We start from the raw sequence: 24,897 nt of genomic DNA, 5'->3' as shown, positions 1-24,897 counted from the left end.
AGTGGCAGGTTGAGAGTGAGGCTGACCATGAAAGAGATGCATGAGAGGGTGAGTATGAGATAGAGCCATGAGATTGTATGAGGATTGGGTTGAGTGGTAGTGGTGGGATGAGTACTGGCGAGGTGAGTAAGTGCAGGTAAGATGAGGATGAGGTTTGAGTGGGTATGAGGGGTGATGTGATAGAGTAGTGTTGGCAGTGCAGAAGGAGATGTGGCAGACGGAGTGGAGGGGAATGAGTAAGTGTACTCACTTTGGCTGACCTACTTAGGTCATTGCAGCACCTCCTGCACTGTATGCAGGTGGGCGATATGTTGGTGGTGCAGGTGACCTCCTCTGCCACCTCGAGCCAGGCCTTCCTGGTGGCAGAGGCAGGCCGCTTCCTCCCGCCCGCCGGGGGGAAGATCTCTGTCCTCCCCCTCCTCCTCACCCCATCTAATGATACCTGGAGTGAGGCATCATTAAACTGGGAGCAGCCTTGCTGTAATTTTTTCTATTTGTTGCAGCATCTGTCAGTGGAGGACTGCCCCTTTAAATAGAGCTCCTCCAGCTGACAGAGCTTACTGCGCATGCGCAGTCCGCCCGACGCGCAGATCAGCAGTGGGGAACCCGGAATACCAGGTAAGTGGATCCAATTGGGCTGCGATCGCGCGGGGGGCTGACTAATTTCACCTGGCGCGTTACCCACGCGCCCAATAGCTCCCCTGCCACGAACCCGCAGCCCTGCTAACATCGAGCCCCATGAGTCTAGTCCTGGGAAGGTGGAAGCACTATAGCAACTAACGGCTTCTCTCCCCCATCGTACGATGTATATTACCTTACTGAAGTTGCTGATTGATATTTGGCACTTTGCCTAAATGGCACCACTGACATTGGGAATGTAACAATACGGTGAACTGTGGATAGAAAAGCTGGACCCACTGCTCACCACATCGCAGCACTCCAATACACTGGAGCACCCCAAAGTATTAGTTAATAAGAAACTTGCAGTTGGTAAAAGGCACTTAGGTTCTTGTATTTTTCATTTATTTAAATTTTTGTATTGCATTTTTTTAAAACAATAGTCTGTTGGTACAGCATTTTGGTGCACTTTGCTACCAGATTTGTTGCTTTTTTTCAATTTTCCAGTGAATTAATCCAATTATAACAATACTCAAACAATATCATACAGCACAATAATTAAACCCGTGATCATAGGGAGTGAGGTTACTGTTTATTCTTGCAAGTGTGGCCATGCATTATCAGATATATCATCATTTTGAATTTTACAATGGCTTTATAAACTCTGTTTAATACTCTACTTATCAGTGTGTCAGTCTTGCCTCAGTGGTCGTACTCTCGGCTCTGGTCCAGAAGGTCATGGGTTCAATCTCTGTTCCAGACACTTGAGTTCATAATCTAGGCTGAAACTTCAGTACAGTACCGAGGGAGTACTTTTGGATAAGATGTTAAACCGAGGCTCCAGCTGCCCTCTCAGGTGGATGGAAAAGATCCCAAGGCACTATTCGAAGAACAACAGAGAAGTCCTGGCCAACATTTATTCTCAATGAGCATCATCTAAAACAGATTACCTGATCATTTATCTAATTTCAGTTTGTGGGTCTTTGCTGTGCACAAATTGACTTCTTTGTTTCCCTACATTACAATGGTGATACTTCAAAAGTACTTTATTGGCTTTGATGTGCTTCGGGACATCCTGATGTTGTGAAGTGCTATATAAATGCTTTCAATTTGTCTGACCAGGCCTGAGCTGGAGGAAGAGCGGAATGCACTGATCCTGCAGTCTGCGGCCAATAAGAAACATCTGAAGGAAATTGAAGATAAAATCCTTGAGACCCTTGAGGGCTCTGAAGGAAACATCCTGGAAGATGAGAGTGCCATTAAAATCTTGGACTCTGCTAAAATTATGTCTAATGAGATTACTAAGAAACAGCAGGTAAGAATCTGAGAAAGAACTGTATGTTTTAGGGTTATTCAGTGCTTGTTTTTTATAGTCACTCTAAATTGGATTTTTTTTTAGTTGGAGTGGGGAGAAAATCATTGCATATCAACATATGGCATTTTTAATTGATCATAATGATAAATTAGATGGTCAAAATGTTGCATTAGTAGGAACCTGGGTGTAGCTGACTCCCTTAATTGGGAAATGGTGCCAGGCACAGGGTATAATAGGGGGAATAAAATTAATATAGCAAGTTCAGATTCCCAAGTGAATAATTTTCAAGATGAAAACTAAATAAAACTAACGTGAGACACTGGCCTCTGGTAATTTTACACAAGGTACTCAGTTCAAAGAAAACCTACATTTAAATCCAATTTGATGAGACAGTCTTTATGAATGATTAAACGTTACTGTGCATAGGAACAGGAGTAGGCAGGCCATTCAGCCCCTCAAAATTGTTCTACCACTCATTTAGATCATGTCTGATCTGCACTTCAACTCCTTTGCTCCATATCCCTCGATACCCTTGCCTCACAGAAATATATCAATCTCTTTTGGGGGAGAGAATTCCACATTTCCACTACCCTTTGAGTGAAAAAGTGCTTCCTGATTTCACTCCTGATGACCTAGCTCTAACTTTAAGATTGTGCCCCCTTGTTCTGGATTCCCCCACCAAAGGAAATAACTACTCTGTATCAATCAAAACCTTTTATCATTTTAAACACCTCAATTAGATCACCCCTCAACCGTCTCAACTCAAGAGAATACAACCCAGGTTTATGCAACCTGACATCATAATTTAACCTTTTTAGCCACGGTATCATTCTGGTAAATCTGCGCTGTACACCCTCCATGACCTGTACTTTACTGGTTTCTTCCTCCTTTCTATCTTAAATAATGGAGTGACATTTGCAATTTTTCAATCCAAAGGCACAATTTCTGAATCTAGAGAGCTTTGGAAAATTATGACAAAACGCATCTGTAATTTTCCCGCCTGTTTCTTTTAAAACCCTATGGTGGACGCCATCAGGTCCTGGAGATATATCTACCTTAAGTCCCATTATTTTTGTCATTACCATTTTCTTACTTCTATTAAATTCACTAGGTTCCTCCTCTTGATTTATTTTTAGGTTCCCTTGTACTGCTGCTATTCTATACTCTTGTGAAAAAGGATACAAATTATTTATTTAACGAGTCTGCTATTTCCTTATTTTCCAATATAGTCTCATCTGCATCTGTCTTTACTGGGCCCACATTCCCCCTTACCACTCTCTCCTAATATATTTATAAAATCTTTTACTTTTAGCTTTGATATCTCTTGCAAGTTTTTGTTCATACTCCCTTTTTGCACCTATTACTTTCTTTGTATCCCTTTATTTTTTATAGCTATCCCAGTCTACTGGATTTCCACTTTTCCTTACATTTGTGTAAGCCTTTTCTTTTAGCGTAATACTGTCTCTTACCTTGTTTGTTGACCTTGGTTGCTTAACTGCACATGTGAAACTTTTGCCTTTTAGTGGTATGTACTAGTTTTGTACCGTACCAAATACTTCTTTGAATACTTCCCACTTTTTGTCCATACCCATTAACAGCTCAGCCCAATTTACTGTGGTCAATTTATTTCTCATCCCTTCAAAGTTTGCCTTACTTAAATTTAAAATCTTGGTTTATGAATCTTGCTTCTCCCTCTCAAACCTAATATCAAATTCAATCATGTTATGGTCACCATTAGCAAGATGTTCCCTTACAGTCAGATTCTGGTTTGTTATTCATCACTAAGTTTGCATTTTCAGTGCCACAATGAAGGTGAGAGTAAAATCACTGGTACAATTACCGGCAGAATTTTCAGCTGTTCTGTGCATTTTGTCCGCTTTATATTAAATATTTGTCTGTTTCAGGTTGCTGAGAGGACTGAACTGAAGATTGCAGAATCTCGAGAAGGATACAGAGCAATTGCTAAGCATTCTGCCATCCTTTTCTTCAGCATTGCAGACCTGGCCAACATTGATCCTATGTACCAGTACTCCCTGAGCTGGTTTGTCAACCTCTACGTCCATTCTATACATGACAGGTAGGAATATCAAAACTCCAGGAAATTTGTATTGTTTTAACTCTGTTTGAAAGAATCACAATTAGATGTAGGGCTGGGAGCCTGCCCTCCTGGCCACAGGTGGTGCATGGCCTAGGCAAGACAGGGGGTGGGTTGTGGGGGAGGGAGGGAAACAGGGAAATCTCAGATGGTTAAAAAAGTTTTAGAATCTTGCAAGTTGGGGGAGATGAATATTACGTCCCATGGCAGGGATGCTGATCAAGCAGACTGCTTTGTCCTGGATGGTGTTGAGCTTCTTGACTGTTGTTGTGACAGTGATCCACATGAGTAAAGTTAGATCATTGGCTCTTTAGAGCCTGTGTCTAACCCCTAAACCTGTACTAAAATAGATGAGAGGTAGGAATTAGGTACTGTGATCCAAGTTCACCTAATTTACTGAGTCTGATTGTACCATAGTATGAATTTCTGTCATACGTAGGTAACATGTGTTTTCTAATTCTCCAGTGGAGCAAGAAATGTAACCAGGGCAGAAGAGGTTGGGAAGATCAAGAAAAGCAGAAGCCAGCAGGTCGGGTAGGGTGGGAACCAAGCAAGCAGACAAGGGAAACCAGGACATTGGAGCCAGAAAATCAGAGACAGCAGGAATATGAGCTAGCACATCAGGAAGAACAGATGGGAGACAAAGTGGTAGTAAATTTGAAGGGAGAGCAGTTTGGGTCAGAACATCAGAGAGGAAGAGTAGATAGGGACCAGCACAAGCGGGAGGCAGATCAGGGGCCAATACATCAAAAAGGGAGTGCATAATGCCCTTACACATGGGAGACAGAGAGCAGATTGAGCTGTAGCCAGCAAATGGGGAGAGAGAGCAGATTACATGAGTAGATTGGGGGGAGCCAGAAAATGTGGAAAGAAAGCAGAAGGGAAAGAGTCAGCACGTGGGCGGGGGGGAAAGAAGGCAAATTGGGGGCTGACACATTGGGAAAGAAGAGTAGATCAGGAGCCAGTACATTACAAGGAAGAGAAGATTGGCCTAGCACGTGGGCGATGAAGAGCAGATGGATGGGAAGACAAATGTGGATGCAAAACAAATTGGGATAACAGATGAGGAGGGAAAGCAGATCGCAGCCAGCACATTGGAGGGAGAAAACATCATGAATACAGTATGTAGCAGAGCGAGCACATCAGAAAGGAAAGGTTTAAATTAAAGGCCTGCCTAACAGGAAGGGACAGTAGACTGTGTCACGCACATCGAGACATGCACATTAATAGGGAGCGAAGCAGTACATCAATTCTGGGTATAGTTTTAGGATCTGGAAAGCTTAGAAATTAACTCTAAAAGATTGGTAAGTAACAGTGTGAAAATGTACAAACAAAAAAGATTTCAAATGCTGGAAATCTGAAACAGAAATGGCCCAGTTGGCATCTGTAAAAAGGCAAGTTAATATTTTGGATATAACCCTTTTGGGTTCCAGCATTTTCTGTTTTTTTAGTTTGATAGTATAAGACTGTATATTAACTATATTGAGTTATGAGAAAATGAAATAGCCTGTCTTATTACCAAAAAGAAGCAAATTAAGCTAAATTACTGATAAATTCTACAGGCCAGATGATGAGAAAGATGAAAGGCATTAAGTAAAAGAAAATGTTCTTTTTTAAAAAAAAAATCATTTTTCTAACAATTGAAAGTTTTATGTTCTAAATTAAAGCATTCCATAAATTTGATCCTTTATATTGCTATTGTTGATATGTAGCTTGCCAATCTCCATGATGTGAACTAATTGGCCGACTAAGACAAAAAGTTTGGACACCCATACTGTAGAATATAATATAATAACAGTGGTTCATGATCAGATTTCATAATCTTCAGTCTTCTCTTTTCTCACTAGTAATAAGTCAAAAATCTTGGAGAAGCGGCTTCGTTATCTGAACGATCACTTCACATACAATCTGTACTCCAATGTCTGTCGCTCTCTGTTTGAGAAGGACAAGTTGCTCTTTTCCTTCCTGTTGTGCAGTAATCTGCTCTTGTAAGTATCTGTATTCACAAAATCCTCTCTCAAATTACGGTTAGTAATTTTCAGCAGATGTATTTTATTGACAACAATAAAGAATGAAAGATGTTACCCATTTAAATATGCAGTGAACTGAATAGCACAAATAAAAATAACTTAATCTGTTTTGTGGCTGTTTTCAATTTTAACATAACATGGTTTCATAGAACAATGTGAAAAATAGTTCAATGCTGCATTTTAATTAAAACCAAAGAGTAGCTTGGAAATACAGCTGTGAATGCTGTGCTTTCATGCTTTATGACTGGAAGTAATCTTCTTCAGGTTTGGTAGATTCCAATACTTTTGTGGTTATCCTACTTTGGGATAAATTATTGTTTGTTAGTAGTTCAAAATCCAGCTGGACAAGGAAGTAGCAAGACCCAGTGTCAGAAATGCAATGAGTCCACAACCTGATTATCTCCATTCAAATTGGATGAACCACTTTTCTATTGCCCTTCACAGTTGAGAAGAATACTACTGAAATATATCCCTGTGACTAATAATGTTAGCTTCAATAATAAAGAATAGAGATCAGGACCCTGAATTTACTTGCTATTTTTAGCGAGTTGGTGGCTTAAAATGAATGAACTGGCATTAATGGAGTGCAACCCATTTCGGTCTGGTTTCAACACCATAAAGCAACGCTGCAGTTTCCATTGTGATCTGGACCTTCCGCGTTAGTGCTTGCCAATGCTGCTGGGAGCTCCTTAGAATGAGGAGGAATATACTGGAGTCCCCAAATCCCCTGATTTGCAACCCCATTACACCATGAATATTTAAGACGAGTTAAAAGAGACATACTTGTTACCAGCAACATCTAAGATTGGTGGAAATGGGTAACTTTGGATCTTGCAGCCTGAAGAAACTTTTAAAAGCAACATGCTGGAGTTACAAAGGAGCATTTAAAGCATTTTTTTTTGCCTTGAATCTGGATTGAGCTGGACGAGCCTCTGATAGTCTGAGGGCCTGTGAGACCACTGGGATATTTTTGCCCCCACCCACACTGGGAAATTCTGAGTATCAGGATTCCATTGTTTGCAAATTTAATGGAGGAGTGCAGGATGGAGGATGGAGGAAAGGAGAGTGAGGCTGCATCTAAGGAAGATAGTCTCTCCCAAAGAATTTATAGGCTGCACAGATGTCAATGAGGAATTCACGTGAGAAGGTTGTTCTACAAGAGTAGGGCTTGCTTCACTAAAGAAGTAGTGGGAAGCTGTGCCAGCTACTACATGAAGGCTTATGGCCAAGGTCATCCACCTGGACAACTCTACCTGTGACTATGAAAGTGATAACCCTCACTCAATTTTTATGCCACAGACTCATTTCAGACAGCCGTGAGGGACTTGTGTAATATCACAGAGGGTGCTGTCCAGACAAGCGCACATCAGTTAACTGATGCACTTTCCATGAGAACTGCATGATAGGGCCATCCAATTTTATCGTATTGCTGAGTTCCCCATTGTGCAGGGTGCAATATATGGTACGCACATAGCACTGTAAGTTTCTACCATTAATCTGCTCAATTTTCTTAATATAAAGGAGCACTGAATGTCTAGATGCTAAGAATCCTTCACGTGAATGCTAGATTTGCTGGTAGTTGCCATGATGCATTCATCCTCAATAACAACAACAACCTGCATTTATATAGCGCCTGTGACGTAGTAAAACATCCCAAGGCGCTTCACAGGAGTGACTTTCAAACAAAATTTGACACCGAGCCACATGTGATATTATGACATGTGACCAAAAGCTTGGTCAAAGAAGTAGGTTTTAAAGAGCGTCTTAAAGGAGGAGAGGTAGAAAGGCGGAGAGATTTTGGGAGGAAATTCCAGAGCTTACGGCCTAGGCAACTGAAGGCATGGCCGCCAATGGTGGACAATTAAAATCGGGGATGCGCAGGAGACAAGAATTGGAGAAGCGCAGAGATCTCTGAAGGTCGTAGGGCTGGAGGAGGTTACAGAGATAAGGAGGGGCCTCCTTGAGCTCTTCCAGGAAGGTAGTCATGTAAACAGATGGTTTATGGGTGATGAGATGCGCCTCTTGCTGCCGTGGATAATGACCCTACTAAGATTTGCAAGACAGCAGATGAGGAACCCTACAACGAGGAATATGCCTCGACCAGATGTGTGCTGAGAGAACCATATGGCTCCTAAAGAGGCTTCTTCACTGCCTTGATAGGTCAGGAGGGGCTCTGTGATATGCTCCAGAGCGTGTATCCTGCTTAGTTGTAGCTTGCTCTGCATAATTTTGTCATTCCAAAAAGGACTGGGTGTGGATGGTCCCGGGGAGATAGCCCTAGCATCAGGAAGATAGTCACTCAGAGGAGTTCTTAGTGATGGCTGCAAGGTGCCTCAGAACTAAATGTGCAATGTTCTCTGTCTCCCTTTGTCACCGTTGCTATTACTCCCTATCCTCCAATTTAACATAAATTACAAAACCCACAATCTAGTATCCATCCTACATCATCATAGCACATCACATCAGACCACTTTGGCCAAACATGACCAACAAATATGAATGAACTGAGCACAACATAAGTGCACCCTTTCCGGTTTGACTATAATCTGCATAATTAGCTAAGCATTAAATAAGTGTACCTTTTCCTCTATTACAAGTAATCTTACTTTTTTCCCACAACACGCTTTTCCTTGGTTGATTAAATATGCCCATCTTTCTAATATTCTACTGCTCATTGGAGTTCAGAAGAATGAGAGGCGATCTTATTGAAACATATAAGATTGTGAAGGGGCTTGATCGGGTGGATGTGGTGAGGATGTTCCCAAGGATGGGTGAAACTAGAACTAGGGGGCATAATCTTAGAATAAGGGGCTGCTCTTTCAAAACTGAGATGAGGGGAAACTTCTTCACTCAGAGGGTGGTAGGTCTGTGGAATTTGCTGCCCCATGAAGCTGTGGAAGCTACATCATTAAATAAATTTAAAACAGAAATAGACAGTTTCCTAGAAGTAAAGGGAATTAGGGGTTACGGGGAGCGGGCAGGAAATTGGACATGAATTTAGATTTGAGGTTAGGATCAGATCAGCCATGATCTTATTAAATGGTGGAGCAGGCTCGAAGGGCCGATTGGCCTACTCCTGCTCCTATTTCTTATGTTCTTATGTTCTCCTATGTGCAACCCAAGAGCCAATTTTGTGAGAGGAGTCTAGCTGCTCCTATGTTACAAAAGGCTCATGGGACTGAGGTGGCCCTCCTCGTGGAAGCTTGGGCATGGGAGGGAACTGCTGATGGCTGCATCTCTGGCACTTGTGCTGAACATCCCGGTATTGCCTCCTATGTGCCACTTGAATGGTGCTCGGATGCCTAGCATGTGCTTATTGTCCTAAGAAATAGTGGCCTCACGCCTTCATTCGTCAATGTTCTACTGGGCCCTGGATCTGTATCCCTGCTGATCAGTCAGCTGGCAGCTTTAATATCAGATCCTGACACCGCTACCTGCATCCCAGCCCTGAAGTGTCTGAAAGCCAACGTAAAGGGTGCTATCTAATCTGTCTCCTATTGCCACCAGGGCAGCAGTCTTTGGAGGTAAAGTCACCAAATGGTCTCAGGCTGTTTTTGGAGTTGGGGGGCTGGCTGTTACAGATTCCATTAAACCTGCTAGATGCCCTATTGATACCTGCAACAAACAAAAAGCTTTCCTGATTTTGCTGAAAATAAAGGCTATAAATTCCAGAGTCATAGCCATCAGTTACCGCACATCCTTTGAGTCTGCCTATTGGTGTGACGTTCTTTTCAGGTAAGTACCCATGAGTTTTGAGTTCCACAATTCTGAAGCCATCAACATCCTTCTCTTCCTCTGCTTGAAAGGTGTGGCACACCATCACCCATTCCCCACTCCTCCAGTTACCCTGTGCTCTGTGACACAAATCTCTAAAAGTAGCGACGCAGGTTAAAAAGGCCATAAAAAAGGCAAACCAAGCACTGGGATTCATTTCTAGAGGGATAGAATTGAAAAGCAGAGAAGTTATGTTAAATTTGTATAGAACCTTGGTTAGACCACACTTGCAGTACTTTGCACAGTTCTGGTCTCTATATTATAAAAAGAATATAGAGGCATTGGAGGAGGTACAAAAAAGATTCACTGAGAGGAGATACTTATCAGTGGGGCTGGGGCTTTTTTCTCTGGAAAAGAGAAGGCTGAGGGGTGACCTGATAGAGGCCTTTAAGATAATGAAAGGATTTGATAGGGTAGACGTAGAGAAAATGTTTCCAAAGCAAAATACTGCGGATGCTGGAAATCTGAAATAAAAACAGAAATGCTGGAGAAGCTCAGCGAGTCAGGCAGCATCTGTGGAGAAAGAAACAGTGTTAACATTTCAGGTCAAAAACCTTTTGTCAGAACTGGAAGAAAATGTTTCCACTTGTGGGAGAGTCCAAAATTAGAGGTCATAAATATAAAATAGTCGCTAATAAATCCAATAGGGAATTCAGGAGAAACTTCTTTATCCAAGGAGTGGTAAGAATGTGGAAAGCGCTACCATAAGGAGTAGTTGAGGCAAATAGCATTGATGCACTTAAAGTGAAGCTAGATGACCACATGAGGGAGAAAGGAATGGAAGGGTACGTGATGATGTTAGATGAAGTAAGGTGGGAGGAGACTTGTGTGGAACGTAAACGCGGGCATAGACCAGTTGGGCCAAATGGCCTGTTTCTATGCTGTAGACTCGATGAATCATCTGGTGCCACATTCTCAATAACACTATCTAATTCCCCTTGGAGTGACGGTATCTGAGTTGGGGCATAAGAGTTAGAAAGCAAGTGATGCAGGGGGTGACATCGAGGGGTTGTGGCAGACAAACATGACGCAGGATGTTGCTCCAGGGACTCCTGTGTGGTCTTTTCTTCGGCATCCTACTTAGCCTCATTATCAACATCTTTTTGTTGCCATCCTCAAAGCTGACGAACAATAAGTTTCAGCCTTCCTGCTCATCGTCATCATCGTCCACCTCTTCATCCTCTGCCCCCTGTTGCTGTGATGGACCTGCAGGAAAGGAAGGCATAAGCTATTAATGAGCTAGCATAACCCCCTTGAGACTAAGAGAAAGAGAAGGGTATAAAAGTTTCTGGCTGTGTGCTGCTTCACAGGGTTGCCACGGCGACTGTCTTAAATCTACACCCATGAACCTGCCACTTGATCTCCCATGACTAGAGCTCATTGCCTCCTCTGCAGTTGTATGGCCTGATGCTTGTCGGAGATCAGCTCTCTGATGTCTAGAATGCCTTCTCCGGTGCTCTGCCTTTCATGTGCCTTGTATGCAAGTTTCAACTGTAACAAGACTGAATGAATTAGGTGAGGCTGCTATTTGAGGGATGTCTTCCAGGTGACATCAGACAGCTAATGCAATAGATCTGCAATATGACCCTGATAAAGTAGATGTAGGGGTTTTATGGTTCTACATGCAGCAGGTTCTATTAGAAGAAATGGTGACACGTATCAGAAACAGAGTTAGTGAAACACTTAACCACAGTGCAATTTGAAGGGTGATGTGTGCAGTTAACAATTTTAGAAGGGGAATAGTTTGTTTGTACCCATGGTGTCCAAGCAAGAAAAGGCAGAGTGGCCGATGTGTTATCTTCCCTGACATTGTGTGGCCATTGAACATTTTCCACCACTGGCCTGTAGTTCTGAAGGGAAGGGCATGCCACTACCACTACCACCTCCCTTCACATGGCACATGAGCCATTTCTTTTTGGCTTTCTCCCATGGGCACCTAACAGTTTTTCTCTCCTTTACTGCATCTCATCCAGGTTTGAAGGTTGTCTGATTGAAATGTTACACTCTTTTCTGCCTCCTACCAGCTCCATGCTCCCTTCCTTGGGTGCCTCTGCCAGGTCCTCCATTTGACAATATGCTTTAAAAGTGCCACAAAACTTAAATGAGCCATCTACCTGACAGTAACCTCAGCCTGGCAATATATTCACTACTTCCCTGCTGTTTTCCCAGCCATTCAAGACCTTAGTTTGCAATTTCCATTCACCCAATTGCAGTACTTGCATGTTACTTGGGAGTTGGGTTCATCCGATGGCAGTGCATATTCAAATGAGCTGACCCTGCTATTTATGGTGGGGTCAGTGCTGGGGAAGATCGTTGGGTGGCAGTCCTGGCTATGGGGCACAACACTGGTGTTTTGGCCTTGTGGATTGTCAGGGTACAGTTTTGTAATTCCAAAGTTAAACATTTTAATAGTATTACTATTGTAAGGATATACTGTTTTTCTGAATTGAACCACGCCAGGCTATATCAGTGTATGGTGATTCTAGCTTTGTAACATCCATATTACCCTCCAATGTTCTTTACTATACACTGTAACTCGCTAGAAAGTAAGCTGCAGCCAGTAATGGAACCTATGATGTGTGAGGTGCCATTTTAGTCAATCTTGACCCTGTTTTCATCAGTTCTATCCTTAACATATTGGAATTAAAGCACAGATATTTTGTCCACTATGAGGTCTTTAGATACAATTACAAAGTATAACCTCTGGTTTTGTAATAAGTTTGCATAAATTAATAATTTCCTTTTCCACTTTCATTTAGGGCAAGACATGATATCGATTACCAGGAATTTATGTTCCTGCTGACAGGAGGAGTGGGACTACAGAACAAACTACAAAACCCTGATCCATCCTGGCTCCCGGATAAAAGCTGGGATGAGCTCTGTCGTGCAAGTGATCTACCACACTTAAAAGGGCTACGGTAATAGTTAATTTAATTAAAATGTTTTTGCCAGACTTGTCACAGTTACAAGATGGTATTCCGTCTCAATGGTTTTAAGGGATCACATTGCAGTCAGAATAAAAGTACTAAGGAATAATTACAAGGCAGGAATCTCATTAAAGGAATCACAACTGGATTAATTTATAACTGTCATCTAAACCATGAAATGAAATGACATTTAAAAATATTCCCATATGTCTGTTATTTTTCAATAACTAGTTGATCTCCTGTGGTTTTGCTTATGGGACAATAATAACATTTGTATTTTTCTCTTCCTGTAGCTGAACCTTTCTTTGTCTCCTTACTCATTCTTTCTGTCTTCCTCTCTTCAATTTTGTTTGTCTTTCTCACTTTCTGCTTCCATATTTTGTATGGGTTTTACATACTTTCTTATTGTCCTCTTTGTTTTTGAAATGCTGTCAAGTGTAAAATACTGCACATAGGATGGAAAAATAAGCAACACACATACTTCATGAATGGTGATGGAATAACGAAGGATGATGTGGAAATGGAACTTGAGTCTTAGTAGACTTGATGTGAAGAATGTCCAACCAATACAGAGCTGCAGTCAACAAAATGTTAAACTACATAGTCAAAACACTTGATTCAAAGTCTTATGTGGTCTGACGAGCACACTGTACAGTTTGATCATGATTTATCTTCAACTGTTTTGACTATGTAGTGCCCAGTTCTGGTCATGTGTAGTAAGTAAAATCTGCACAATGTTACAAATGTGTTTTTAGCTTATTCATACACCATTTTAAAACATTCATCTTATAGGATTTGTCCTTTATTGCCTCCTAGCAGTGAAAAACATATTGCTTTGGCTTTAGCGTCAGGCGTAAAAGACTATATTGACTGTCTAATTAAGGGTTTATTAGCCATATCCAGCACAAATTACTGGGAAAATCTCATTCATTTTTGACTCTTCTTAAATCTCCAATTATTTTCAATGGCCCTTGGAGGTACACATAGGGCTCGATTTTCGCGTCGGGTTACCTGCGGGTTTCCAGCGGGGGGGCCCCGAAAATCCCGATATCCGGTCACGTGACCGGATCGCGCCGAAATCCCACCCACTTCCGGGTACCGCGCTGACGTGCGGGGCTGCGCGCGCAATTAAAGCCAGCGGGGTTCCATTTGAGAGTACTTACCTTGCTTGTTGAGGTCAGTTAATGAGCTGAAGCAGCTGTCAAAAGAGGAAGTGTGGGATTTTGGGTTCAAGGCAGTGAGTTTCCCACACTGGGGGAAACAGTCTCTCTCCAACCAGGCGTGTTGCAGCCAGCAGCCTGTGGCAGGTGCCAAGGTGCACTCCACGGGGGAGAGCCCTCACCCACGCAGGAGGCCACCGCGTCACATAGGGCAACCCCTGCCCTCCACCACCCCCCGCCAAGCCAGAGGACAGACCGACATGAAACCGCAGCCCTAGTGCGAGGAACCACCCACCTACCCTGCACAACCCCTCAGACCAACACCTGCCAGATGGGTGGTGCGTGGACACCCTCGGAGGACGAAGAGCATGACCAGCCCCAGCAGCCTCGCAGTCCACGCCGTCCGCCGCAGAGACGTGGAGCCCCCCAACACGGTGTTGTTGCACGCCCACCTGCACAGCAGGAGGGAGGGCTACCGCCAGGGAGAGACGCATCGCAGAGGGCACTACCCTCGCCGCAGGGTCCACAGACCGAGGCGCAGCTCCCCGGACCTCTCCGAGCAGCAGTGCACAGGGAGGCGCAGATTCGCTCGACATGTAGTCGTGGAGATCTGCAGGCTCTTTCATGCCGAGCTGCTCCTGGCTGGCCCCAGCACCAACTGCTTACCTGTCGCTGTCAAAGTCACCACTGCCCTCCACAACTTCTCCTCCGCATCCTTCCAGGGTGCAGCCGGCTACACCGCCGATGTCTCTCAGTCGTCTGCGCGGAAGAGCCCTGCAAATACACCTGCACCTACTCTGCAGTAACACGATGGGTGGCATCAGTGGTGGGTCCTCATAGTGATACCCAGGAGCGGGCATTATTGGACACAACGGACAGGATTCGCGGAGACATGGCTGTGGTGGTGTCAATATAATGTGTGCTGTTTGTTGCTCTGAAATTCAATATAGGTAACACCCAGGACAAACCCTCAGACACCCTTGTGCACCCCCTTCATGCTCACGACACGTTTGCCTTACGCTGCCTACTGCACATATGTGATGCATGCCCTGTGGCTGCAGCACAGGTGGTGGCAGGTTGAGTGAGGCTGGCCGTGAGGGAGATGCACGAGAGGTTGAGTATGGGATGGAGCAATGAGATTGTATGAGGATTGGGTCGCGTGTTAGTGGCAGGATGAGTACTGGCGAGGTGAGTAGGTGGAGGTAAGATGAGGATGGGGTTTGAGTGGGTATGAAGGGTGATGTGACAGAGTAGTGTTGGCGGTGCCGAAGGAGATGTGGGGTGGGGGCAGTGTTGTGGCAGACGGAGTGTAGGGGAAAGACTTCGTGTTCTCACTGTGGCTGACCTACTGCGGTCATTGCAGCGCCTCCTGCACTGTATGTAGGTGGGCGATATGTTGGTGGCGCAGGTGACCCCCTCTGCCACCTCGAGCCAGGCCTTCTTGGTGGCAGAGGCAGGCCGCTTCCTCCCGCCCGCCGGGGGGAAGATCTGTGTCCTCCCCCTCCTCCTCACCCCATCTGATGATACCTGGGGTGAGGCATCATTAAACTGGGAGCAGCCTTCCCCCTGGGCTGCTCCATGCTGCAATTTGTCCCATTGGTTGCAGCATCTGTCAGTGGAGGACTGCCCCTTTAACTAGAGAGCCTCCAGCTGACAGATTGTACTGCGCATGCGCAGCCCGCCCGACGCGCAGACCAGCGCCGTGGACCCCGGAGGAGCAGGTAATTGATTCCTATTAGTGTGTTGCCTGCTACGATCGTGCGGGCAACCCACTAATTTCGCCGAGCGTGTTGACCACGCTCCCGGAGGACCACCCGCTGGGAACCCGCAGGCCTGCTAAATTCGAGCCCATAGTGTTTGAAACAGTATTTACCCTCTGCTGCCACACGTGCTTCCAGCAAGCTTTTGTGATGCTAAAGCTGAGAGCACTGGAGAGATCTTGGTGATTTTCAGTAACTGCATCCATCACTTCCCGGTTTTCACGACCTATAAATCATGCTTTGCTCTACTTTCTTGCAGCCATAGCAGCATGGTCTTCACTCAGAACAGTTCAGTATATGGACATTGCTACTTTTTCATTTTTGCCTGGTTGTTGATACCTTAAAAGTGTTAAGCAGCCATTAAATGACCAGGCTCACCATTGCTTATAAGAATAGTGGTAACATGCACTAATTAATGGCTAAGTGGAGAGCATGGATTAAAAATTATTACTGCCCATGACCAATCTTTTTTAAGCACCATTAAGAATGTGAAGACTATAAGCAGAGAAATGGTCCCTTGATCTGCTCATTTTATAATTGCACTTGCCTATGGACTACATTTGTCATTAAAATAAAATTGTGTAACTTAATATTTCTAACTTGTGAACTAAAAATATCGTGCATATTTGCACATTTTTCCTTCATCATTTAACAGATGTTAGAGTTATAGAGGTTCATTGTGTTAGGTTTTGGTTTGATATGCCTATAGAGTTCAAACAAACCAATAACTTTATTAGCTTTGCCAAATTGTATTGTTGTTTTCATGTGAGTGGTTAGAAAGCAATAGCATTTTAAAAATAGCAAAATGTAAAAAACAAAGTTTATCAATTTCCACATTTTCCAATTAGGGATCATATCGCTAAGTTTGATAGAGAATGGCACAAGATCTATGAAAGTAAAGACCCACACACTTTCCCTTTACCAAAACCATGGAATCAAGATATCAATGAACTTCAGAAGATGATTGTTCTGAGGGCGCTTAGACCTGACAAGGTAAAAAAAGAGAAACAAATACATGTTTTCCAATAATGGAATGCTTTCAGAAGATTTTGACTTTTTCTCAAGGAAGATTGATGCAATAGGTAGACAACTTCTGACAGTAAATAGTGTTTTTGACATATTACTTGAACAAAGTCAAGTAAGAAGAAGAACCTTTCTTCTCCAGAAAAGCTGCCTTTATTACTGCTGGGTTCCACTATCCTGTACTTTGGAACACAGGCTCCCCTTTCTAGCATTTTAACACCTCAAAACTGAACTACTTTGAAGTGCAGCGAATAGTGGCAGCCATTTTGCACCAAGAGAGTGACTACTTAATCTGCGTTTTTTGCTGGTATTGGGGGAGAAATTTTGGCTTGGTACTGGAACTCCTTCCTCCGTTTAGTGACATGAGATGTTTAATATTCACTTTTTTTTGTTCTTTGGATGTGGGCAACACTGGCAAGTCAGCGTTTATTGGCCATCTCTAGTTGCCTTAAAGGCATTAAGAGTCAACCACATAGTATGGGACTAGAGACATGTGTTGGCCAGATTGGATAAAAGTGGTAGGTTCCTGTCCCTGAAGGATATTAGTAAACCAATTGGATTTTTATGAACATTTGGCAGTTTTCAAGGCCATTTTCAAGGTGCCAGGCCACAAAATACCAGATTTATTGAACTCAATTTCACAACTTGCAAAGATGAAATTTGCATTCACGGGGTGAAATTCAACTTCAGCGGGGGTGCAAATGGGGCGGTAACAGATCGGCACCAACTGTACACACTGTCCGATTTTCCTTTCCATTGATGTTCCAACTGTTTTGTGCCCCCGCCAAAGTCAAATTTCACCATCATAATCTCTTGGTTGCTAGTTCAGTATCAAAACCACTGCACTACCATGAACCATGGGAAAAGATAAATGGGGCTTCAGTTTAACATATTATCTGAAGGTTATTTCCACTGACAATGCAGTATTCGATCAGTACTGCACTGGAGTGTCAACCTTGGTTACAAGCCTGGTAGATTACAAAACTGTGCATGCGGCTAGAACCACACTAACTGAGCCAAGCTGACACACTTTTTATGGAAGGCTGTACGGAGAGTGTTGCATTAGATTCCAATTAGATACTACACCCAAGATAATTTTAAGCAAGCTGACTGCCTGCAGAATCTCAACTATATAAATGACCTAAACTACCTATCCTGCAAAATGATTTGCTAAATCTGCACTCTCTAATAGCATAGATTACATAAACCTCTAAATGAACTCTGTTTCTGCTAATCTTGTTTCCAGCTAGTGAAAATGAGTGCCCAAAGTATAAGCAAGTGGTCCGATCTGATTTTTCCCCCGTACTTTGAGATGTACACTTCCTTTTTCTCTCTGGTTTCCTTCTCCCATCAAATTTATAAACTTTTCGGTGGCTGTTGTTGTTCAGTTACATGTAATTAAGATTTTCCAACACATAGAATCATAGACTGATACAACACAGAAGGAGGCCATTCGGTCCATCATGCCTGTATCGGCTCTTTGAAAGAACTATCCAATTAGTCCCACTCCCCTGCCCTTTCCCCATCACCCTGCAAATTTTTTCCCATCGTACAGTTACATTAGATAAACTCTCCTGTAAATTGCCAGTCTTCTACTTCTCCCAAAGTCTGTCAGGATGGCATTGAGAGGTAGGACTAAACCAGTCTAATATTTCAAGTATTACGCAGCTACCAGAAGTTGAACTATAATTTAAATTCTTTGAATCTATTGTAAAATGGAGAACTACCTGGCTTGTCTGAGTAGCCTACTCAATGGACTATTTTGTTTTTTCTTACCTGATATTAAGTTTGAAATACTTTTGTGGCATTTTAAAATGATCAGTTTCTTACCATCTTAATATTTTCTTTCCATATAATTTTTCTGAATTATCAATATTTACAGTTAACCAGAACCATCTCACAAAAGAATATAAATGTCTCTAGTAGTTAACAAATGCAACATCATTTGCAAGTACTAACATCAAACTGTACCAATGTGGAGCCTTTTTAGAAGGGGGATGGTGGAATATGCACCACAACATCTCTTTTGCACGATCATTTTCTTCCTTTTTAGAATTCCAATGCAGAGGTATTTGACTTGTGATGAACAAGTTGTTTTAAATTTCTATGCATAACCTACTTAATGGGGGAGGGGCAAAAGTTATTTTCAATATCCAAGTTTTCTGAGAAATACTTGAAACTGGCTTTATCTTGCTGTTACTCACTTTCTTTTCTTTTACTTGCGTAATTATCTGCTTGAAAAAGTTACTTATGTCTACCTGGATATCTGTGGAACAAGCTAATTTGAACAATTGAGGAAGTGCTAAGAAAATCTTTGGGGTATCTTTTTAAAAATGTCATTTTCTGCCTTTCAGATCATTCCAGCAGTGGCAAATTTTGTTACTGATAAACTAGGAAAGAGATTTGTGGATCCACCTCCATTTGATTTAGCAAAGAGTTATGGGGATTCCAACGCCACAGTACCACTTTTGTTTATACTCTCTCCGGGGGCTGATCCAATGGCAAGTGAGTAGGTTTGATATTTGCTGTCTCTCTCACATCAGCCATTTCTTTGTAAAATTTAATAGGGAGAAAATGATTCTTCTGCATTTGTTCAGTTCCTAACAAACTGTATATTGCCATCATATAATGGGAGAAAAAGAACCAAATAATGTGGGAGGAAAATTGTTTTCTTACGTCCGTAAATTGGGAAATCCATGTCCAAACAACAATGCATACAATACTTCCATTAACTTTCGATAAGTTTCACTGGAGCTTGAACTATTATTGTCTGCTTGTTTCTTTGAATTCTTAATTTTCTGAACCTCATACCAAAGCCCTAGACATAAATGCCAATTATATATGCCAGATAGTATAGAAGCTGAATTTCAGTATTTTTAATGAAAAGTTCCTAAGTGACAGTAAATAGTTAACCCCTTTCAACTTTCACCTTCACATGCTCTTTCCTTTTTAAGTAACATCTGTTCAGTTATGTGAAAAATTCACTTATGTGCAAAGATTTACAATTTTTCCCATTCATTTCAAAGTCATGCTTGTTCATTTTAATGCAAGTTTCTCTGCAATTCCAGGTCTGTGGAAGATAAAAAGTAAGATTAGAATGTTGGCTAATATCTTTTCATATGGGAGTCAAATGAACTAAATAAAGGTTGAAAGTACAGCTTGAATGTAATAGTATAAATTGTGGTATGCTTTGTTAATCCTACACACTTAAAAACTGAAAGTGGGGATATTGTCATTGACAATGGGGAAATGGCGGACATGTTGAACAATTACTTTGCGTCAGTATTTACAGTAGAAAAAGAGGACAGCATGCCGGAAATCCCAAGAAAACTAATATTGAATCGGGGACAGGGACTCGATAAAATTAAAATAAGTAAAGCAACAGTAATGAAGAAAATAATAGCACTAAAGAGTGACAAATCCCCAGGACCAGATGGTTTCCATCCCAGGGTTTTAAAGGAAGTAGGTGAGCACATTGCAGATGCCCTAACTATAATCTTTCAAAGTTCTCTAGATTCAGGAACTGTCCCTCTGGATTGGAAAATTGCACATGTCACTCTGCTTTTTAAGAAAGGAGAGAGAGGGAAACCAGGGAATTATAGACCAGTTAGCCTAACATCTATTGTGGGGAAAATGCTGGAGTCTATAATTAAGGATAGGGTGACTGAACACCTTGAGAATTTTCAGTTAATCAGAGACAGCCAGCATGGATTTGTGAAAGGTAGGTCGTGCCTGACAAACCTGATTGAATTTTTTGAAGAGATGACTAAAGTAGTGGACAGGGGAATATCAATGGGTGTTATTTATATGGACTTCCAGATGGCATTTGATAAGGTCCCACATAAGAGACTGTTAGCTAAGATAGAAGCCCATGGAATCGAGGGAAAAGTACGGACTTGGTTAGGAAGTTGGCTGAGCGAAAGGCGACAGTGAATAGGGATAGGGTACTCACATTGGCAGGATGTGACTAGTGGAGACCCGCAGGGATCTGTCTTGGGGCCTCAATTATTCACAATATTTATTAACGACTTAGATGAAGGCATAGAAAGTCTCATATCTAAGTTTGCCGATGACACAAAGATTGGTGGCATTGTAAGCAGTGTAGATGAAAACATAAAATTACAAAGGGATATTGATAGATTAGGTGAATGGGCAAAACTGTGGCAAATGGAATTCAATGTAGACAAATGTGAGGTCATCCACTTTGGATCAAAAAAGGATAGAACAGGGTACTTTCTAAATGGTAAAAAGTTAAAAACATTGGATGTCCAAAGGGACTTAGGGGTTCAGGTACATAGATCATTGAAGTGTCATGAACAGGTGCAGAAAATAATCAAGAAGGCTAATGGAATGCTGGCCTTTATATCTAGAGGACGAGAGTACAAGGGGGCAGAAGTTATGCTGCAGATACACGAAACCCTGGTTAGACCGCATCTGGAGTACTGTGAGCAGTTCTGGGCACCGCACCTTCGGAAGGACATATTGGCCTTGGAGGAAGTGCAGCATAGGTTTACTAGAATGATACCCGGACTTCAGGGGTTAAGTTACGAGGAGAGATTACACAAATTGGGGTTGTATTCTCTGGAGTTTCGAAGGTTAAGGGGTGATCTGATCGAAGTTTATAAGATATTAAGGGGAACGGTTAGGGTGGATAGAGAGAAACTATTTCCGCTGGTTATGGATTCTAGGAGTAGGGGGAACAGTCTAAAAATTAGAGCCAGACCTTTCAGGAGCGAGATTAGAAAACATTTCTACACACAAAGGGTGGTAGAAGTTTGGAACTCTCTTCCGCAAACAGCAATTGATACTAGCTCAATTGCTTAATTTAAATCTGAGATAGATAGCTTTTTGGCAATCAAAGGTATTAAGGGATATGGGCCAAAGGCGGGTATATGGAGTTAGATCACAGATCAGCCATGATCTTATCAAATGGCGGAGCAGGCACGAGGGGCTGAAAGGCCTACTCCTGTTCCTATGTTCCTATGAAACTGAGTCTTTAGTGATTTATTTTCTCTGATTTTCTCCCCTGAGAAAATACCTCTTTTCTGACTCAGATCTAGTGTGGTTCCACTGGCACCAGCAGCTCTCCTGTACTAGCCTAAGGAGCTGCTCTCCATGTGTGAGCCTCCACAGTGAGCGTTGGCAAGCTGTTTCACCATGGAATGGAGGCATCATAGTGCATTTTCCAAAAGTGTCACTGGGTGGTGATCAGGATGTGGACACTTAGCTGATTTTTGCCCTCACTAAGCCTGAAACACTTAGGCAAATTGTAGTTCCTCCAGTATCCCTTGGCTGAGCTTAGCTAACACAGATCAGGGATTGTAGCTAATGACGCTGACCAGGGATTGTAGCTAACGACGCTGACCAGGGATTGTAGCTAACGACGCTGACCAGGGATTGTAGCTAACAACACAGACCAGGGATTGTAGCTAACGATGCTGACCAGGGATTGTAGCTAACAACACAGACCAAGGATTGTAGCTAACAACACAGGGGTTGAACCTGCTAGCTTCCTTGTTTTCAGACTGTGATAGCAAATATTTTGTTTTTACGCATGTAGCTTTCAAACTGAATTGCACTTAACCAGTTATATGCATATTCAATACTCCTTTCCCCAGTACCCAGCAGGATTTTACTGTATAATAGTGCTATTTAGATATTTATAATATATTTGTCTTTTCCACTGCACAAGTTAGAATCTAGAGCTAAACTTATAGCCTTAATTTGCATGTGAGCCAATTATGGAATCAAAATCCATCTTCTGCCATTTTAATCCAAATCTTTGCAGGTTTACTGAAGTTAGCAAATGATAAGAATATGGATGGAAGTCAGTTCCAGTCCATCTCACTTGGTCAGGGACAAGGTCCAATCGCTGCCAAAATGATTAAAGATGGTATGCTTGACGGCACTTGGGTATGTCTGCAGAACTGCCACCTTGCTGTGTCCTGGATGCCAACACTGGAAAAGATTTGTGAGGAATTCAGCAGCGAGACCTGCCATCCAGACTTTCGGCTCTGGCTCACTAGTTATCCATCTCCTAAGGTATTCAAGAAGATGCTACCAAGTGGTCCATAACACAAAAACAATTGCTGAAAAGTTTTATTTTATTTTAGACTTTGCAATACATTCAGAGTCAACAATTATCAAAATATTTGTATTCGTCAATTAAAAACAATTCTACAAGGGCAAATATGGCATATGGATAGTGTTTTTAAACCATAATAATGTATGTGCAGGAACATCCAATTCTACAACCTCTTCTCATACTACAAACAATTATCAGCCAAATAACTATATGAACAAGATCTATATGGGTGTATAATAAGCTTTAGAAATTCTAATAAGCTAATTTAACATAATAAAATCATTGGAATTTGCTTTGCTAATGCTTAGGTTAATAAAGATGTTAAGGCATAGTGTCCTAGATATCAGTGTTTTATTCAGTAATTTGACTTAAAAGTACTGTACTTTGTAACAGCCTATCTTTTTTGTATCTTGAAATGGTGTTAGAGAATGGTTGTTCTTACATATAATTTACTCCTCCAAGTAATTGGGTTCACAGCATTGAATGTCAGATGTTCACAGATTTATTAAGCATACATTAATTAAACGTACACTTAACAGCAGCACTTACAATAAAACCGTGAGAGTTTTAGTCGAGAAATTCAAAACACATTACATTTCCAAGCTTGGTGTACTTGGTTGGTCAGAGCTTAATCGAATTCCAAAGTATTTGTCCCAACACCAGCTTTTTATACCCTTTTTCACCACTTGTATGTGACAATTTGCATGTTTCATAGTTATATTAGATAGTTATCATTGAGCACCGAATTGATTGTCCTGTCCTTGCAGCACACAGATCCATAACTCCCTTTACTTAACTTGCACTCCCTAACTTTCCAGATCTATGGTCTTTCTCAGGCAAGTGCTGCTTCAAAGCCTTCCTAACAAAGGGATCTGTTCTGCCTGTTCTATGTCTGTGCAATAACTTTAGTTTTAAGGAGTTCTCAATTTTATTATCTTATACATGTTCCCACAAAGAAAAAGGGTGGGACTGCCAAATCTAGAGCACCCTGGATGTCAAGGAGCATACAGGGTAAGATAAGACAAAAAAGGAAAGCTTGTGTCAGACACCGATAGCTGAATACTAGAGAAAGCCTAGAGGAGTATAGAAAGTGCAGGGGTGAAATTAAAAAGGAAATTAGGAAAGCAAAGAGAGGGCATGAAAAAATACTGGCAAGGAAAATCCAAAAGATGTTTTATAAATACATTAAGAGCAAGGGGATAATTAAGGAAAGAGTAGGGCCAATTAGAGACCAAAAAGGTAACCTATGCATGGAGGCGGAAGATGTTGGTATGGTTCTTAATGAATACTTTGCGTCTGTCTTCACAAAAGAGAGAGATGATGCAGACATAATAGTTAAGGAGGAGGAGTGCGAAATATTGGATGGGATAAACATAGTGAAAGAGGAAGTATTAAGGGGAATAGGATCTTTGAAAGTAGATAAGTCACCAGGCCCGGAAGAAATGTATCCCAGACTGTTAAAAGAAGCAAGGGAGTAATAGCGGAGGCTCTGACCATCATTTTCCAATCCTCCCTGGAAACAGGCGTGGTACCGGAGGATTGGAGGACTGCTAATGTTGTACCATTGTTTAAAAAGGGAGAGAGGGATAGACCAAGTAATTACAGGCCAGTCAGTCTAACCTCGGAGGTGGGCAAATTATTGGAATCAATTCTGAGGGACAGGATAAACCGCCACTTAGAAAGGCACAGATTAATCAAGGACAGTCAGCATAGATTTGTTAAGGGAAGGCTGTGTCAGACTAACTTGATTGAATTTTTTCAGGAGGTAACAAGGAGGGTCGATGAGAGTAGTGCATTTGACGTAGTCTACATGGATTTTAGCAAGGCTTTTGACAAAGTCTAACATGGCAGACTGGTCAAAAATGTACAAGCCCATGGGATCCAAGGGAAAGTGGCAAGTTGGATTCAAAACTGGCTCAGTGGCAGGAAGCAAAGGGTAATGGTCGATGGGTGTTTTTGTGACTGGAAGGCTGTTTCCAGTGGGGGTTCCGCAGGGCTCAGTACTAGGTCCCTTGCTTTTTGTGATACATATTGATGATTTGGACTTAAATGCAGGGGGCATGATTAAGAAGCTTGCAGATGATACAAAACTTGGCCGTGTGGTTGATAG

At 42.1% G+C, this 24,897-nt stretch overlaps 1 protein-coding gene across 1 annotated transcript in view; it reads left to right on the top strand.

Annotated features, from left to right (window-relative positions):
* dnah12 (dynein, axonemal, heavy chain 12) overlaps positions 1-24,897 on the top strand; it is a 239,166-nt gene that overhangs the window by 192,600 nt on the left and 21,669 nt on the right. The window contains exons 58-64 of the mRNA XM_067998764.1: positions 1,741-1,933; positions 3,838-4,010; positions 5,876-6,016; positions 12,592-12,750; positions 16,528-16,672; positions 19,057-19,207; positions 22,491-22,744. Of these exons, the coding sequence (XP_067854865.1) occupies positions 1,741-1,933; positions 3,838-4,010; positions 5,876-6,016; positions 12,592-12,750; positions 16,528-16,672; positions 19,057-19,207; positions 22,491-22,744 (1,216 nt within the window). The remainder of the gene's footprint in view (positions 1-1,740; positions 1,934-3,837; positions 4,011-5,875; positions 6,017-12,591; positions 12,751-16,527; positions 16,673-19,056; positions 19,208-22,490; positions 22,745-24,897) is intronic.

The sequence above is a fragment of the Heptranchias perlo genome, chromosome 17, assembly GCF_035084215.1.
Source record: "Heptranchias perlo isolate sHepPer1 chromosome 17, sHepPer1.hap1, whole genome shotgun sequence".
NCBI classification, from domain to species: domain Eukaryota; kingdom Metazoa; phylum Chordata; class Chondrichthyes; order Hexanchiformes; family Hexanchidae; genus Heptranchias; species Heptranchias perlo.
This window is presented reverse-complemented; position numbering and strand designations above follow the sequence as displayed.